At 43.8% G+C, this 20,291-nt stretch overlaps 1 protein-coding gene across 2 annotated transcripts in view; it reads left to right on the plus strand.

Moving 5' to 3' along the window:
- The window catches only part of vgll4b (vestigial-like family member 4b), a 140,054-nt gene that overhangs the window by 78,615 nt on the left and 41,148 nt on the right, over positions 1-20,291 (plus strand). For both annotated transcript variants that reach the window (XM_055869909.1, XM_055869908.1), the window contains one exon: positions 1,054-1,276. In XM_055869909.1, coding sequence (XP_055725884.1) covers positions 1,054-1,276 — 223 coding nt within the window. The remainder of the gene's footprint in view (positions 1-1,053; positions 1,277-20,291) is intronic.

Below are 20,291 nucleotides of genomic sequence, written 5' to 3' on the forward strand. Positions count from 1 at the left end.
TGTAATCGAGCTGGATTATTCCACGGTGCTGTAATCGAGCTGGATTATTCCAAGGTGCTGTAATCGAGCTGGATTATTCCACGGTGCTGTAATCGAGCTGGATTATTCCACGGTGCTGTAATCGAGCTGGATTATTCCACGGTGCTGTAATCGAGCTGGATTATTCCACGGTGCTGTAATCGAGCTGGATTATTCCACGGTGCTGTAATCGAGCTGGATTATTCCACGGTGCTGTAATCGAGCTGGATTATTCCACGGTGCTGTAATCGAGCTGGATTATTCCACGGTGCTGTAATCGAGCTGGATTATTCCACGGTGCTGTAATCGAGCTGGATTATTCCACGGTGCTGTAATCGAGCTGGATTATTCCACGGTGCTGTAATCGAGCTGGATTATTCCACGGTGCTGTAATCGAGCTGGATTATTCCACGGTGCTGTAATCGAGCTGGATTATTCCACGGTGCTGTAATCGAGCTGGATTATTCCACGGTGCTGTAATCGAGCTGGATTATTCCACGGTGCTGTAATCGAGCTGGATTATTCCACGGTGCTGTAATCGAGCTGGATTATTCCACGGTGCTGTAATCGAGCTGGATTATTCCACGGTGCTGTAATCGAGCTGGATTATTCCACGGTGCTGTAATCGAGCTGGATTATTCCACGGTGCTGTAATCGAGCTGAATTATTCTCATTTATGTTTAACAACCATGTGGACGTGATCAGAAGAAAGTTAGAGAATAACTTTTTACTGTCCGTCCGCATCAGTCACTTGGTTCAACCATATTCCTGGAATCCCAAGTGAAATTAGGTTGAAATGGAAGAGGATTTCACAGTTTAAAACCCGGGAGGGTGTTTGTTTTTCTGAGTGGCCGTAGTGTTGTTGTAGAGGGGTTTTTCCTTGCTGTGATTGTGTAGAGATGTATTACCTACCTCGACATGTCTCTGGAGAAGGTCAGTCTTTCCTCAGGAAGCTATGTTTTAATGTTGAAGATACACTTCCTCCCCATTTTGAGAACAAGACTCCTACATGTTGTCTTCTCTCTCCCCATCCAGGCGAAGCAGCGCTGCGAGGTGACCCCAGGATGCACCAGTCCATGTCCCTGTCATCATCTGGCGGCACCAACCATAGTCACCGGACAGGTCCTCCTCCCATCAGCCCCGGCAAGAGGAAGCACAGTCTCAGCCACAGCACAGGACAGGACCAACAGGACAATGATGACCAAGACTGTGACAACCAACACGTGGCCAAGATGAGCCGGCTGTTTGCTGCACAGCTGTAAGGAAACACACACAAAGTGACAGATTTCTGCAGATGACGTTAAGTTTTCTTCACATGCATTTCTACCATCTTATTGGAATGTTGCCTTCGGTGCAGGAATGTCAACGTTTCCAAAAGTATTGCAGATGTCCACTGTTGTCAGAGGGGCCACGTGAGGGCTGTGCCGCCAGCCATAAACAGTAGTTAGTTGTAAACATTAGTAATCCTGGATGACCTGAGAGAGATTGCTCTGCCGGGAGGTTGTCATGGCTCTATTCATTCCTCACGTACCATGGCTGGGCTGTGGAGCTGGCGGGGGCTGACCATGCCCTCCCTATGTTTCCGGGCTGCTTCTCAAATGGCACAACTAGGTCAAAAGGTAGTGCACTATATAGAATAATATAGGTTATATAGGGAATAGGGTGCCATGTGAGGATGCAGCCCTGGTGGTTGAGGCTGCTGCCCACATAACACATTTCTGCCTTCCTGCTTGTCGTCTTCTCCCCCCCCCTGCTTGTCTTCTCCTCCCCTTCCCTGCTTCTCCTCCCCTCCCCACCCCTGCTTGTCTTCTCCTCCCCTCCCCTCGCTCCCCTGCTTGTCGTCTTTCCCCCCCCCCCTGCTTGTCTTCTCCTCCCCTTCCCTGCTTCTCCTCCCCTCCCCTCCCCTGCTTGTCGTCTTCTCCCCTCCCCTCGCTCCCCTGCTTGTCATCTTTCCCCCCCCTGCTTCTCCTCCCCTCCCCTGCTTGTCGTCTTCTCCCCTGCTTGTCGTCTCCCCCCCCCCCCCCCTGCTTCTCCTCCCCTCCCCTGCTTGTCGTCTTCTCCTCTCCTCCCCTCCCCTGCTTGTCGTCTTCTCCTCTCCTCCCATTCCCTGCTTGTCGTCTTCTCCTCTCCTCCCATTCCCTGCTTGTCTTCTCCTCTCCTTCCCTGCTTGTCTTCTTCTCCTCTCCTCCCATTCCCTGCTTGTCTTCTCCTCTCCTTCCCTGCTTGTCTTCTTCTCCTCTCCTCCCATTCCCTGCTTGTCTTCTCCTCTCCTTCCCTGCTTGTCTTCTCCTCCCATTCCCTGCTTGTCTTCTCCTCTCCTTCCCTGCTTGTCTTCTCCTCTCCTTCCCTGCTTGTCTTCTCCTCTCCTTCCCTGCTTGTCTTCTCCTCTCCTTCCCTGCTTGTCTTCTCCTCTCCTTCCCTGCTTGTCTTCTCCTCTCCTTCCCTGCTTGTCTTCTCCTCTCCTTCCCTGCTTGTCTTCTCCTCTCCTTCCCTGCTTGTCTTCTCCTCTCCTTCCCTGCTTGTCTTCTCCTCTCCTTCCCTGCTTGTCTTCTCCTCTCCTTCCCTGCTTGTCTTCTCCTCTCCTTCCCTGCTTGTCTTCTCCTCTCCTTCCCTGCTTGTCTTCTCCTCTCCTTCCCTGCTTGTCTTCTCCTCTCCTTCCCTGCTTGTCTTCTCCTCTCCTTCCCTGCTTGTCTTCTCCTCTCTTTCCCTGCTTGTCTTCTCCTCTCCTTCCCTGCTTGTCTTCTCCTCTCCTTCCCTGCTTGTCTTCTCCTCTCCTTCCCTGCTTGTCTTCTCCTCTCCTTCCCTGCTTGTCTTCTCCTCTCCTTCCCCTTCCCTGCTTGTCTTCTCCTCTCCTCTCTTCCCCTCCCCTGCTTGTCTTCTCCTCTCCTCTCTTCCCCTCCCCTGCTTGTCTTCTCCTCTCCTCTCCTCCCCTCCTTTTAGTTAGGTAGTCATATTAGCTATCTATCTATGCTGGCTCCTTGATGAGGTGGTTATCGTACATCTGAACAAATGAATGTGTGACGTGTTGTACTTTTGGATGATTTCGTGATAACGACAAAACTGTTATGTAGTGAGAAGTCGTGATCTTAAAATAACAAAGGAATAGTTTTTTTTTTTACGTACCATGGTGTCTAGACAGAGCAGAACCCCGTCGATGTGAACGGAGCCATGCTCTTCCGTCCGTTTCCTGTAGTCCAGGATCAGCATCTAGTGCTTGTTAACAACCTGGTAATCTTGGGCGGAATCCAGATTTTCTCATACCGGGATTTACGGTAATACCGGCAAAGCACACAAGGGGCTGCTAAAAACATAAGAAAAGCCCATTGAGCCTCTATCAGAATGTAACAACAAAATAAATTGCACAAACTAATTGCCAAATTACATAGACCCTCTTAATTAAATGCTAATGAGTGAAAACAAACGAATTACAATAACAGAGACTCGCCAATAGATAAAGAATGCTATTGATTCGCCAGCTCGCTTGACAAACAAACACGTGACTGGCTCAACTTTTCTACGGTAATCTTTATCATTTTAAATAATAAAAAAGTATCAACAAATACTAAAATGTATTGAAAAACTAATAATAACGTTTTCACGGTATTGAAAAACCATTTCCGTGGCTTTTTCCAAATACCCCGGTATATGGTATGTGTTACGACCTGGGAATGTGTTAATTAGGAGCCCTCCATAAGACAGACCAAACAATGACAGCACTTCGTCACCACAGACAGGTAGGCTGCGGGGCAGGCAGTCAGGCAGACAGACAGGTAGGCTGGGGGGCAGTCAGACAGGTAGGCTGGGGGGCGGTCAGACAGACAGGTAGGCTGGGGGGCGGTCAGACAGACAGGTAGGCTGGGGGGCGGTCAGACAGACAGGTAGGCTGGGGGGCGGTCAGACAGACAGGTAGGCTGGGGGGCGGTCAGACAGACAGGTAGGCTGGGGGCGGTCAGACAGACAGGTAGGCTGGGGGCGGTCAGACAGACAGGTAGGCTGGGGGGCAGGCAGGCAGGTAGGCTGGGGGGCAGGCAGACAGGTAGGCTGGGGGGCAGGCAGACAGGTAGGCTGGGGGGCAGACAGACAGTTAGGCTGGGGGGCAGACAGACAGTTAGGCTGGGGGGCAGACAGACAGGTAGGCTGAGGGGCAGACAGACAGGTAGGCTGAGGGGCAGGCAGTCAGGCAGACAGACAGGTAGGCAGTCAGGCAGACAGACAGGTAGGCAGTCAGGCAGACAGACAGGTAGGCTGGGGGGCAGACAGACAGGTAGGCTGGGGGGCAGACAGACAGGTAGGCTGGGGGGCAGTCAGACAGGTAGGCTGGGGGGCAGTCAGACAGGTAGGCTGGGGGGCGGTCAGACAGACAGGTAGGCTGGGGGGCGGTCAGACAGACAGGTAGGCTGGGGGCGGTCAGACAGACAGGTAGGCTGGGGGCGGTCAGACAGACAGGTAGGCTGGGGGCGGTCAGACAGACAGGTAGGCTGGGGGCGGTCAGACAGACAGGTAGGCTGGGGGGTAGGCAGACAGGTAGGCTGGGGGGCAGGCAGACAGGTAGGCTGGGGGGCAGGCAGACAGGTAGGCTGGGGGGCAGGCAGACAGGTAGGCTGGGGGGCAGGCAGACAGGTAGGCTGGGGGGCAGGCAGACAGGTAGGCTGGGGGGCAGGCAGACAGGTAGGCTGGGGGGCAGGCAGACAGGTAGGCTGGGGGGCGGTCAGACAGACAGGTAGGCTGGGGGGCGGTCAGGCAGACAGGTAGGCTGGGGGGCAGGTAGTCAGGCAGACAGGTAGGCTGGGGGGCAGGTAGTCAGGCAGACAGGTAGGCTGGGGGGCAGGTAGTCAGGCAGACAGGTAGGCTGGGGGGCAGGTAGTCAGGCAGACAGGTAGGCTGGGGGGCAGGTAGTCAGGCAGACAGGTAGGCTGGGGGGCGGTCAGGCAGACAGGTAGGCTGGGGGGGCGGTCAGGCAGACAGGTAGGCTGGGGGGGCGGTCAGGCAGACAGGTAGGCTGGGGGGCGGTCAGGCAGACAGGTAGGCTGGGGGGCGGTCAGACAGACAGGTAGGCTGGGGGGCGGTCAGACAGGTAGGCTGGGGGGCAGGTAGTCAGGCAGACAGGTAGGCTGGGGAGCGGTCAGACAGGCTGGGGGGCAGGCAGGCAGGCAGACAGGTAGGCTGGGGGGCAGACAGACAGGTAGGCTGGGGGGCGGTCAGACATACAGGTAGGCTGGGGGGCAGGTAGTCAGGCAGACAGGTAGGCTGGGGGGTGGTCAGACAGACAGACAGGCTGGGGGACAGGCAGACAGACAGACAGGCTGGGGGGCAGGCAGACAGACAGACAGGCTGGGGGGCAGGCAGGCAGACAGACAGGCTGGGGGGCAGGCAGGCAGACAGGTAGGCTGGGGGGCAGGCAGGCAGACAGGTAGGCTGGGGGGCAGACAGACAGGTAGGCTGGGGGGCAGGTAGTCAGGCAGACAGACAGGCTGGGGGACAGGCAGACAGACAGACAGGCTGGGGGGCAGGCAGACAGACAGACAGGCTGGGGGGCAGGCAGGCAGACAGGTAGGCTGGGGGGCGGTCAGACAGGCAGGTAGGCTGGGGGACAGGCAGACAGACAGGTAGGCTGGGGGGCGGTCAGACAGACAGACGCGGTCAGACAGACAGACAGACAGACAGGATCATATCACAGTTGGTTAAACTAACATAACTCTAAGGCATCACTACAGACCCTGGTTCGATCCCGGGCTGCATCACAACCGGCCGTGATCGGGAGTCCCATAGGGCGGCGCACAATTGGCCCAACGTCGTCCTGATTAGGGGTTTGGCCGGTGTATGGCCGTCATTGTAAATAAGAATTTGTTCTTAACTGACTTGCCTAGTTAAATAAAGGTTAGACATATACTGTTTTTTTTGGCACATGACAATTGTCCTTTTTTAACCTTTTGAGCGGTTTGTCTCAACAGAAGATAGTACTGTCTAAATGGGATAGCAAGGGTTATCTCTTATCTGATTTATTACAGCTTCCAGATCAGTAGTTTTAACGCCTCATTGGTGACAGACGGAGGGCAACGTCTAGGGATGTTGTATCATACGGCATAGTTCTGCAGTCGTAAACTAACTTGCAATAAAAGTAGGTGCCGTTTTCCAGCACCAAGTCTGTAGTTCTTCAGATAACCAGGTTCATTCTGGGTAATGATGTCAACTTCACTCTGCTGCTGTCTTGAATAAGTGTTGTGTTACTGATTTAGGTATATTTTGGACAGTGTCACTGGAATGCTCGCAGCTGGGTTTCCCAATGTAATCCGTGATAGTTTGCAGCTCCTGCCACATCTGATGAGCGTCAGAGCTGGTATGGTATGATTTGATCTTAGTCCTGTATTGATGCTTTGCCTGTTTGATGGCATAGCAGGATTGTTTTCATAAGCGTCCTGGTTAGTGTCCCGTCCTTGGAAGCGGCAGCTATAGCCTTTAGCTCAGTGCGGATGTTGCCTGTAATCCATGGCTTCTGGTTGGGAAATGTACGTGCGGTCACTGTGGGGACGACACAGTCAATGCACGTATTAATGAAACTGGTGACTGATGTGGTAAACTACTCAATACCATCGGATAAGTCCCGGAACACATTCCATAGTCTGTGCTAGCAAAACAGTCCTGTAGCTTAGCTTCATTGTACCACATCTGTATTGAGATCGTCACTGATACTTCCTGTTTTGAATTTTAGCTTGTAAGCAGGAATCAGGAGCATTGTCAGATTTGCCAAATGGAGGGTGAGAGAGAGCTTTGTAATGTGTCTCTGTATGTGTGTGGAGTAAAGGTGTGAATGAAACAATGGCGACAGACAGAGGGCAACGTCTAGGGATGTTGTATCATGTGTGCCTGTGTGTGTTGCCGTGGCAATAACCTGCAGCTTTGTGTGTGCCTGTTAGCTGCAACCTGACCCTTCATTCTGGTGCTGGGCTGCACCTAGTTCTCTCTCTGGTTTCTATTATGGTGTTAGTCAGTCAGGGCAGACCTGGGCCCTCGGGCTTAGGGGTGAGGGACACAGGAAAACAAGCAACCTTTGTCACAAGACCCTGTAACGTGGAAACGAGGGTAATATTTCCCTCCCTGGTCAGTTCAGCAGCAAAACCATGAAAATGTAGACTTGTTGAATTGTAAGACAAACCGCTCTGTGTTGTTGACTGGAGTTCAGACGACAGGCAGCGGGGGCCATTTTCTCTTTCTCAAAACAAAGAGCCCTTATCCTGTCAGTCAGATGGCTGTGGGCTGGAAGCCTGCTACTGCCCGTCTCTCTCCCTCTGTCGTGTTCCCTGCTGCAGTTACTCTCCTGTTAGCTGTCCCTGTCTGTCTGCATGAGCTCCATGACTACAGCTTTAGCGCCACGACTACAGCGCCACGACTACAGCGCCACGACTACAGCGCCACGACTACAGCGCCACGACTACAGCCCCACGACTACAGCCCCACGACTACAGCGCCACGACTACAGCGCCACGACTACAGCGCCACGACTACAGCGCCACGACTACAGCGCCACGACTACAGCCCCACGACTACAGCTTTAGCGCCACGACTACAGCGCCATGACTACAGCTTTAGCGCCACGACTACAGCGCCACGACTACAGCGCCACGACTACAGCGCCACGACTACAGCGCCACGACTACAGCCCCACGACTACAGCGCCACGACTACAGCTTTAGCGCCACGACTACAGCGCCACGACTACAGCTTTAGCCCCACGACTACAGCCCCACGACTACAGCTTTAGCCCCACGACTACAGCTTTAGCCCCACGACTACAGCTTTAGCCCCACGACTACAGCTTTAGCCCCACGACTACAGCTCCACGACTACAGCCCCACGACTACAGCCCCACGACTACAGCCCCACGACTACAGCCCCACGACTACAGCTTTAGCCCCACGACTACAGCTTTAGCCCCACGACTACAGCTTTAGCCCCACGACTACATCTTTAGCCCCACGACTACAGCCCCACGACTACAGCTTTAGCCCCACGACTACAGCCCCACGACTACAGCCCCACGACTACAGCCCCACGACTACAGCCCCACGACTACAGCTTTAGCCCCACGACTACAGCCCCACGACTACAGCCCCACGACTACAGCTTTAGCCCCACGACTACAGCTTTAGCCCCACGACTACAGCTTTAGCCCCACGACTACAGCCCCACGACTACAGCTTTAGCCCCACGACTACAGCCCCACGACTACAGCTTTAGCCCCACGACTACAGCCCCACGACTACAGCCCCACGACTACAGCTTTAGCCCCACGACTACAGCTCCACGACTACAGCTTTAGCCCCACGACTACAGCTCCACGACTACAGCTTTAGCCCCACGACTACAGCCCCACGACTACAGCTCCATGACTACAGCTCCATGACTACAGCCCGGTTGATGTAGAACTGAATATAGATGGGCTGACTGGGGTTGATGTAGAACTGAATATAGATGGGGTTGATGTAGAACTGAATATAGATGGGGTTGATGTAGAACTGAATATAGATGGGGTTGATGTAGAACTGAATATAGATGGGGTTGATGTAGAACTGAATATAGATGGGGTTGATGTAGAACTGAATATAGATGGGGTTGATGTAGAACTGAATATAGATGGGGTTGATGTAGAACTGAATATAGATGGGGTTGATGTAGAACTGAATATAGATGGGGTTGATGTAGAACTGAATATAGATGGGGTTGATGTAGAACTGAATATAGATGGGGTTGATGTAGAACTGAATATAGATGGGGTTGATGTAGAACTGAATATAGATGGGGTTGATGTAGAACTGAATATAGATGGGGTTGATGTAGAACTGAATATAGATGGGGTTGATGTAGAACTGAATATAGATGGGGTTGATGTAGAACTGAATATAGATGGGCCGACTGGGGTTGATGTAGAACTGAATATAGATGGGTCGACTGGGGTTGATGTAGAACTGAATATAGATGGGGTTGATGTAGAACTGAATATAGATGGGCCGACTGGGGTTGATGTAGAACTGAATATAGATGGGTCGACTGGGGTTGATGTAGAACTGAATATAGATGGGGTTGATGTAGAACTGAATATAGATGGGGTTGATGTAGAACTGAATATAGATGGGGTTGATGTAGAACTGAATATAGATGGGGTTGATGTAGAACTGAATATAGATGGGGTTGATGTAGAACTGAATATAGATGGGCTGACTGGGGTTGATGTAGAACTGAATATAGATGGGGTTGATGTAGAACTGAATATAGATGGGGTTGATGTAGAACTGAATATAGAGCGTTAACTCTTTATCAGAGAGGGATTGGAAGGTTCCAGAAGACCTTCTAAATACAGTGTAGCTGTTTGGGACCTGCAGAGCCCTGTGGTTTGTATGACGCTGGCAGTATAGCAGGAGCAATGTTCATAACCTGTGGTCCTCCCTCCTCTACTCCCCCTGTGTATAGTGTGAGTGTGTGTGTGAGAACCTGTGGTTGTGCGTCCCTCCCTCCAGCCTGATTCTTCCCAGATGTTTCCTGTGAGACTGCAAGGTCACACACACACACACACACACACACACACACACACACACACACACACACACACACACACACACACACACACACACACACACACACACACACACACACACACACACACACACACACACAGCGAGAGAGAGGCTCCACTTACTCAGTGAGTTGAAGCAGAAATATAAACCTAACCCAGCCCATCAACAGTTGTGGGGTTTCTTCTCAAACAAACGACACTGAAACACAATTGTGAGAAAAAGCTCTGGGGTTTTATTGCTCTCTAGGCCATTTTCACACACAAGACACCCTTCTTTGCCTCTGAATAAAGTATTCAAGCTAACTAACATTGTTATCTTATGAAGTGCAGTCCAACCCTATATCTGTCAACAGGAGAAGGTAACAATTCGACAGTCATCTATGAGTAAACAAACTGGAACTTGTAAAATGAATCACTTTGCTGTTCTACGAGAGGCGTGATGAATGACTAAAGAACTACAAAGACCAGTGGACTTTCAGGGTTTTCTCAGACTCTCTGGAAAGTAGTTAGTGTAATTAAAGAACTACAAAGCTACGTAGTTACATTAACGTATGGGTTAGTACTCTGTCTCAGCATTGTTCATTAACATATGAGTTAGTATTGTCTCAGCGTAATCACATTAACATATGGGTTAATATTCTGTCACATTAACATATGGGTTAGTATTCTGTCACATTAACATATGGGTTAGTATTCTGTCACATTAACATATGGGTTAGTATTCTGTCACATTAACATATGGGTTAGTATTCTGTCACATTAACATATGGGTTAGTATTCTGTCACATTAACCTATGGGTTAGTATTCTGTTACATTAACATATGGGTTAGTATTCTGTCTCGGCATAGTCACATTAACATATGGGTTAGTATTCTGTCACATTAACATATGGGTTAGTATTCTGTTACATTAACATATGGGTTAGTATTCTGTCTCAGTGTAGTCACATTAACATATGGGTTAGTATTCTGTCACATTAACACATGGGTTAGTATTCTGTCACATTAACATATGGGTTAGTATTCTGTCACATTAACATATGGGTTAGTATTCTGTCACATTAACATATGGGTTAGTATTCTGTCACATTAACATATGGGTTAGTATTCTGTCACATTAACATATGGGTTAGTATTCTGTCACATTAACATATGGGTTAGTATTCTGTCACATTAACATATGGGTTAGTATTCTGTCACATTAACATATGGGTTAGTATTCTGTCACATTAACATATGGGTTAGTATTCTGTTACATTAACATATGGGTTAGTATTCTGTCTCAGCATAGTCACATTAACATATGGGTTAGTATTCTGTCTCAGTGTAGTCACATTAACATATGGGTTAGTATTCTGTCACATTAACACATGGGTTAGTATTCTGTCACATTAACACATGGGTTAGTATTCTGTCACATTAACATATGGGTTAGTATTCTGTCACATTAACATATGGGTTAGTATTCTGTCACATTAACATATGGGTTAGTATTCTGTCACATTAACATATGGGTTAGTATTCTGTCACATTAACATATGGGTTAGTATTCTGTCACATTAACATATGGGTTAGTATTCTGTCACATTAACATATGGGTTAGTATTCTGTCTCAGTGTAGTCACATTTACATATGGGTCAGTATTCTGTCATATTAACATATGGGTTAGTATTCTGTCTCAGTGTAGTCACATTAATGTATGGGTTAGTATTCTGTCAGTGTAGTCACATTAACATATGGGTTAGTATTCTGTCTCAGCATAGTCACATTAATGTATGGGTTAGTATTCTGTCTCAGCATAGTCACATTAACATATGGGTTAGTATTCTGTCTCAGTGTAGTCACATTAATGTATGGGTGAGTATTCTGTCTCAGCATAGTCACATTAACATATGGGTTAGTATTCTGTCTCAGTGTAGTCACATTAATATATGGGTTAGTATTCTGTCTCAGCATAGTCACATTAACATATGGGTTAGTATTCTGTCATATTAACATATGGGTTAGTATTCTGTCTCAGTGTAGTCACATTAATGTATGGGTTAGTATTCCGTCTCAGAATAGTCACATTAACGTATGGGTTAGTACTCGCTCTCAGCATTGTTCATAGTCACATTGACATATGGGTTAGTGTTCTGTCTCAGCGTAGTCACATTAATGTATGGGTTAGTATTCTGTCTCAGCATAGTCACATTAACATATGGGTTAGTATTCTGTCTCATTGTAGTCACGTTAATGTATGGGTTAGTATTCTGTCTCAGTGTAGTCACATTAACATATGGGTTAGTATTCTGTCACATTAACATATGGGTTAGTATTCTGTCTCAGTGTAGTCACATTAACGTATGGGTTAGTATTCTGTCTCAGTGTAGTCACATTAACATATGGGTTAGTATTCTGTCTCAGCATAGTCACATTAATGTATGGGTTAGTATTCTGTCTCAGCATAGTCACATTAACATATGGGTTAGTATTCTGTCTCAGTGTAGTCACATTAATGTATGGGTGAGTATTCTGTCTCAGCATAGTCACATTAACATATGGGTTAGTATTCTGTCTCAGCATTGTTCATTAACATATGGGTTAGTATTCTGTCTCAGTGTAGTCACATTAATGTATGGGTTAGTATTCTGTCTCAGTGTAGGCACGTTAATGTATGGGTTAGTATTCTGTCAGTGTAGTCACATTAACGTATGGGTTAGTATTCTGTCTCAGCATAGTCACATTAACGTATGGGTTAGTACTCTGTCTCAGCATTGTTCATTAACAAATGGGTTAGTATTCTGTCTCGGTGTAGTCACATTAACGTATGGGTTAGTACTCTGTCTCAGCATTGTTCATTAACAAATGGGTTAGTACTCTGTCTCAGCATTGTTCATTAACATATGGGTTAGTATTCTGTCTCAGTGTAGTCACATTAATGTATGGGTTAGTATTCGTCTCAGCATAGTCACATTAACATATGGGTTAGTATTCTGTCTCATTGTAGTCACGTTAATGTATGGGTTAGTATTCTGTCAGTGTAGTCACATTAACATATGGGTTAGTATTCCGTCTCAGAATAGTCACATTAACGTATGGGTTAGTACTCGCTCTCAGCATTGTTCATAGTCACATTGACATATGGGTTAGTATTCTGTCATATTAACATATGGGTTAGTGTTCTGTCTCAGCGTAGTCACATTAATGTATGGGTTAGTATTCTGTCTCAGCATAGTCACATTAACATATGGGTTAGTATTCTGTCTCATTGTAGTCACGTTAATGTATGGGTTAGTATTCTGTCTCAGTGTAGTCACATTAACATATGGGTTAGTATTCTGTCACATTAACATATGGGTTAGTATTCTGTCTCAGTGTAGTCACACTAATGTATGGGTTAGTATTCTGTCTCAGTGTAGTCACATTAACATATGGGTTAGTATTCTGTCTCAGCATTGTTCATTAACATATGGGTTAGTATTCTGTCTCAGTGTAGTCACATTAATGTATGGGTTAGTATTCTGTCTCAGTGTAGTCACGTTAATGTATGGGTTAGTATTCTGTCAGTGTAGTCAGATTAACGTATGGGTTAGTATTCTGTGACATTAACGTATGTGTTAGTATTCTGTCTCAGCATAGTCACATTAACGTATGGGTTAGTACTCTGTCTCAGCATTGTTCATTAACAAATGGGTTAGTACTCTGTCTCAGTGTAGTCACATTAACGTATGGGTTAGTATTCTGTCACAGCATTGTTCATTAACAAATGGGTTAGTATTCTGTCTCAGTGTAGTCACATTAACGTATGGGTTAGTATTCTGTCTCAGCATTGTTCATTAACATATGGGTTAGTATTCTGTCTCAGTGTAGTCACATTAACGTATGGGTTAGTATTCTGTCTCAGCATTGTTCATTAACGTATGGGTTAGTATTCTGTCTCAGCATTGTTCATTAACAAATGGGTTAGTATTCTGTCTCAGTGTAGTCACATTAACGTATGGGTTAGTACTCTGTCTCAGCATTGTTCATTAACATATGGGTTAGTATTCTGTCTCAGTGTAGTCACATTAATATATGGGTTAGTGTTCTGTCTCAGCATTGTTCATTAACAAATGGGTTAGTATTCTGTCTCGGTGTAGTCACATTAACGTATGGGTTAGTACTCTGTCTCAGCATTGTTCATTAACAAATGGGTTAGTATTCTGTCTCAGTGTAGTCACATTAACGTATGGGTTAGTACTCTGTCTCAGCATTGTTCATTAACATATGGGTTAGTATTCTGTCTCAGTGTAGTCACATTAACGTATGGGTTAGCATTCTGTCACAGCATTGTTCATTAACGTATGGGTTAGTATTCTGTCTCAGCATTGTTCATTAACAAATGGGTTAGTATTCTGTCTCAGTGTAGTCACATTAACGTATGGGTTAGTACTCTGTCTCAGCATTGTTCATTAACATATAGGTTTGTATTCTGTTACATTAACATATGGGTTAGTATTCTGTCTCAGTGTAGTCACATTAACATATGGGTTAGTATTCTGTGACATTAACATATGGGTTAGTATTCTGTCACATTAACATATGGGTTAGTATTCTGTCACATTAACATATGGGTTAGTATTCTGTCACATTAACATATGGGTTAGTATTCTGTCACATTAACATATGGGTTAGTATTCTGTCACATTAACATATGGGTTAGTATTCTGTCACATTAACATATGGGTTAGTATTCTGTCACATTAACATATGGGTTAGTATTCTGTCACATTAACATATGGGTTAGTATTCTGTCACATTAACATATGGGTTAGTATTCTGTCACATTAACATATGGGTTAGTATTCTGTCACATTAACATATGGGTTAGTATTCTGTCACATTAACATATGGGTTAGTATTCTGTCACATTAACATATGGGTTAGTATTCTGTCACATTAACATATGGGTTAGTATTCTGTCACATTAACATATGGGTTAGTATTCTGTCACATTAACATATGGGTTAGTATTCTGTCACATTAACATATGGGTTAGTATTCTGTCACATTAACATATGGGTTAGTATTCTGTCACATTAACGTTTTGGTTAGTATTCTGTCACATTACCGTTTGGGTTAGTATTCTGTCTCAGCGTAGTCACATTAACGTATGGGTTAGTATTCTGTCTCAGCGTAGTCACATTAACGTATGGGTTAGTATTCTGTCTCAGTGTAGTCACATTAATATATGGGTTAGTTTTCTGTCTCAGCATAGTCACATTGACATATGGGTTGGTATTCTGTCATATTACCTTATGGGTTAGTGTTCTGTCTCAGTGTAGTCACATTAATATATGGGTTAGTATTCTGTCTCAGCATAGTCACATTAACATATGGGTTAGTATTCTGTCTCATTGTAGTCATGTTAATGTATGGGTTAGTATTCTGTCAGTGTAGTCACATTAACATATGGGTTAGTGTTCTGTCTCAGCATAGTAACATTAACATATGGGTTAGTATTCTGTCTCAGTGTAGTCACATTAATATATGGGTTAGTATTCTGTCTCAGCATAGTCACATTAACATATGGGTTAGTATTCTGTCTCATTGTAGTCATGTTAATGTATGGGTTAGTATTCTGTCAGTGTAGTCACATTAACATATGGGTTAGTGTTCTGTCTCAGCGTAGTCACATTAACGTATGGGTTAGTATTCTGTCTCAGCATAGTCACATTAACATATGGGTTAGTATTCTGTCTCAGCATAGTCACATTAACATATGGGTTAGTATTCTGTCTCAGTGTAGTCACATTAGTATATGGGTTAGTATTCTGTCTCAGCATAGTAACATTAACATATGGGTTAGTATTCTGTCTCATTGTAGTCACGTTAATGTATGGGTTAGTATTCTGTCTCAGTGTAGTCACATTAACATATGGGTTAGTATTCTGTCACATTAACTTATGGGTTAGTATTCTGTCTCAGTGTAGTCACATTAATGTATGGGTTAGTATTCTGTCTCGGCGTAGTCACATTAATGTATGGGTTAGTATTCTGTCTCAGTGTAGTCACATTAACGTATGGGTTAGTATTCTGTCTCAGTGTAGTCACATTAACATATGGGTTAGTATTCTGTCTCAGCATTGTTCATTAACATATGGGTTAGTATTCTGTCTCAGTGTAGTCACATTAATGTATGGGTTAGTATTCTGTCTCAGTGTAGTCACGTTAATGTATGGGTTAGTATTCTGTCAGTGTAGTCACATTAACGTATGTGTTAGTATTCTGTCTCAGCATAGTCACATTAACGTATGGGTTAGTACTCTGTCTCAGCATTGTTCATTAACAAATGGGTTAGTACTCTGTCTCAGTGTAGTCACATTAACGTATGGGTTAGTATTCTGTCACAGCATTGTTCATTAACAAATGGGTTAGTATTCTGTCTCAGTGTAGTCACATTAACGTATGGGTTAGTACTCTGTCTCAGCATTGTTCATTAACAAATGGGTTAGTACTCTGTCTCAGTGTAGTCACATTAACGTATGGGTTAGTATTCTGTCACAGCATTGTTCATTAACAAATGGGTTAGTATTCTGTCTCAGTGTAGTCACATTAACGTATGGGTTAGTATTCTGTCTCAGCATTGTTCATTAACATATGGGTTAGTATTCTGTCTCAGTGTAGTCACATTAACGTATGGGTTAGTATTCTGTCTCAGCATTGTTCATTAACGTATGGGTTAGTATTCTGTCTCAGCATTGTTCATTAACAAATGGGTTAGTATTCTGTCTCAGTGTAGTCACATTAACGTATGGGTTAGTACTCTGTCTCAGCATTGTTCATTAACATATGGGTTAGTATTCTGTCTCAGTGTAGTCACATTAATATATGGGTTAGTGTTCTGTCTCAGCATTGTTCATTAACAAATGGGTTAGTATTCTGTCTCGGTGTAGTCACATTAACGTATGGGTTAGTACTCTGTCTCAGCATTGTTCATTAACAAATGGGTTAGTATTCTGTCTCAGTGTAGTCACATTAACGTATGGGTTAGTACTCTGTCTCAGCATTGTTCATTAACATATGGGTTAGTATTCTGTCTCAGTGTAGTCACATTAACGTATGGGTTAGCATTCTGTCACAGCATTGTTCATTAACGTATGGGTTAGTATTCTGTCTCAGCATTGTTCATTAACAAATGGGTTAGTATTCTGTCTCAGTGTAGTCACATTAACGTATGGGTTAGTACTCTGTCTCAGCATTGTTCATTAACATATAGGTTTGTATTCTGTTACATTAACATATGGGTTAGTATTCTGTCTCAGTGTAGTCACATTAACATATGGGTTAGTATTCTGTGACATTAACATATGGGTTAGTATTCTGTCACATTAACATATGGGTTAGTATTCTGTCACATTAACATATGGGTTAGTATTCTGTCACATTAACATATGGGTTAGTATTCTGTCACATTAACATATGGGTTAGTATTCTGTCACATTAACATATGGGTTAGTATTCTGTCACATTAACATATGGGTTAGTATTCTGTCACATTAACATATGGGTTAGTATTCTGTCACATTAACATATGGGTTAGTATTCTGTCACATTAACATATGGGTTAGTATTCTGTCACATTAACATATGGGTTAGTATTCTGTCACATTAACATATGGGTTAGTATTCTGTCACATTAACATATGGGTTAGTATTCTGTCACATTAACATATGGGTTAGTATTCTGTCACATTAACATATGGGTTAGTATTCTGTCACATTAACATATGGGTTAGTATTCTGTCACATTAACATATGGGTTAGTATTCTGTCACATTAACATATGGGTTAGTATTCTGTCACATTAACATATGGGTTAGTATTCTGTCACATTAACGTTTTGGTTAGTATTCTGTCACATTACCGTTTGGGTTAGTATTCTGTCTCAGCGTAGTCACATTAACGTATGGGTTAGTATTCTGTCTCAGCGTAGTCACATTAACGTATGGGTTAGTATTCTGTCTCAGTGTAGTCACATTAATATATGGTTTAGTTTTCTGTCTCAGCATAGTCACATTGACATATGGGTTGGTATTCTGTCATATTACCTTATGGGTTAGTGTTCTGTCTCAGTGTAGTCACATTAATATATGGGTTAGTATTCTGTCTCAGCATAGTCACATTAACATATGGGTTAGTATTCTGTCTCATTGTAGTCATGTTAATGTATGGGTTAGTATTCTGTCAGTGTAGTCACATTAACATATGGGTTAGTGTTCTGTCTCAGCGTAGTCACATTAACGTATGGGTTAGTATTCTGTCTCAGCATAGTCACATTAACATATGGGTTAGTATTCTGTCTCAGCATAGTCACATTAACATATGGGTTAGTATTCTGTCTCAGTGTAGTCACATTAGTATATGGGTTAGTATTCTGTCTCAGCATAGTAACATTAACATATGGGTTAGTATTCTGTCTCATTGTAGTCACGTTAATGTATGGGTTAGTATTCTGTCTCAGTGTAGTCACATTAACATATGGGTTAGTATTCTGTCACATTAACTTATGGGTTAGTATTCTGTCTCAGTGTAGTCACATTAATGTATGGGTTAGTATTCTGTCTCGGCGTAGTCACATTAATGTATGGGTTAGTATTCTGTCTCAGTGTAGTCACATTAACGTATGGGTTAGTATTCTGTCTCAGTGTAGTCACATTAACATATGGGTTAGTATTCTGTCTCAGCATTGTTCATTAACATATGGGTTAGTATTCTGTCTCAGTGTAGTCACATTAATGTATGGGTTAGTATTCTGTCTCAGTGTAGTCACGTTAATGTATGGGTTAGTATTCTGTCAGTGTAGTCACATTAACGTATGTGTTAGTATTCTGTCTCAGCATAGTCACATTAACGTATGGGTTAGTACTCTGTCTCAGCATTGTTCATTAACAAATGGGTTAGTACTCTGTCTCAGTGTAGTCACATTAACGTATGGGTTAGTATTCTGTCACAGCATTGTTCATTAACAAATGGGTTAGTATTCTGTCTCAGTGTAGTCACATTAACGTATGGGTTAGTACTCTGTCTCAGCATTGTTCATTAACAAATGGGTTAGTACTCTGTCTCAGTGTAGTCACATTAACGTATGGGTTAGTATTCTGTCACAGCATTGTTCATTAACAAATGGGTTAGTATTCTGTCTCAGTGTAGTCACATTAACGTATGGGTTAGTATTCTGTCTCAGCATTGTTCATTAACATATGGGTTAGTATTCTGTCTCAGTGTAGTCACATTAACGTATGGGTTAGTATTCTGTCTCAGCATTGTTCATTAACGTATGGGTTAGTATTCTGTCTCAGCATTGTTCATTAACAAATGGGTTAGTATTCTGTCTCAGTGTAGTCACATTAACGTATGGGTTAGTACTCTGTCTCAGCATTGTTCATTAACATATGGGTTAGTATTCTGTCTCAGTGTAGTCACATTAATATATGGGTTAGTGTTCTGTCTCAGCATTGTTCATTAACAAATGGGTTAGTATTCTGTCTCGGTGTAGTCACATTAACGTATGGGTTAGTACTCTGTCTCAGCATTGTTCATTAACAAATGGGTTAGTATTCTGTCTCAGTGTAGTCACATTAACGTATGGGTTAGTACTCTGTCTCAGCATTGTTCATTAACATATGGGTTAGTATTCTGTCTCAGTGTAGTCACATTAACGTATGGGTTAGCATTCTGTCACAGCATTGTTCATTAACGTATGGGTTAGTATTCTGTCTCAGCATTGTTCATTAACAAATGGGTTAGTATTCTGTCTCAGTGTAGTCACATTAACGTATGGGTTAGTACTCTGTCTCAGCATTGTTCATTAACATATAGGTTTGTATTCTGTTACATTAACATATGGGTTAGTATTCTGTCTCAGTGTAGTCACATTAACATATGGGTTAGTATTCTGTGACATTAACATATGGGTTAGTATTCTGTCACATTAACATATGGGTTAGTATTCTGTCACATTAACATATGGGTTAGTATTCTGTCACATTAACATATGGGTTAGTATTCTGTCACATTAACATATGGGTTAGTATTCTGTCACATTAACATATGGGTTAGTATTCTGTCACATTAACATATGGGTTAGTATTCTGTCACATTAACATATGGGTTAGTATTCTGTCACATTAACATATGGGTTAGTATTCTGTCACATTAACATATGGGTTAGTATTCTGTCACATTAACATATGGGTTAGTATTCTGTCACATTAACATATGGGTTAGTATTCTGTCACATTAACATATGGGTTAGTATTCTGTCACATTAACATATGGGTTAGTATTCTGTCACATTAACATATGGGTTAGTATTCTGTCACATTAACATATGGGTTAGTATTCTGTCACATTAACATATGGGTTAGTATTCTGTCACATTAACATATGGGTTAGTATTCTGTCACATTAACATATGGGTTAGTATTCTGTCACATTAACATATGGGTTAGTATTCTGTCACATTAACGTTTTGGTTAGTATTCTGTCACATTACCGTTTGGGTTAGTATTCTGTCTCAGCGTAGTCACATTAACGTATGGGTTAGTATTCTGTCTCAGTGTAGTCACATTAATATATGGGTTAGTTTTCTGTCTCAGCATAGTCACATTGACATATGGGTTGGTATTCTGTCATATTACCTTATGGGTTAGTGTTCTGTCTCAGTGTAGTCACATTAAT

The sequence above is a fragment of the Salvelinus fontinalis genome, chromosome 18 (genome assembly GCF_029448725.1).
Source record: "Salvelinus fontinalis isolate EN_2023a chromosome 18, ASM2944872v1, whole genome shotgun sequence".
Taxonomy (NCBI): Eukaryota; Metazoa; Chordata; class Actinopteri; order Salmoniformes; family Salmonidae; genus Salvelinus; species Salvelinus fontinalis.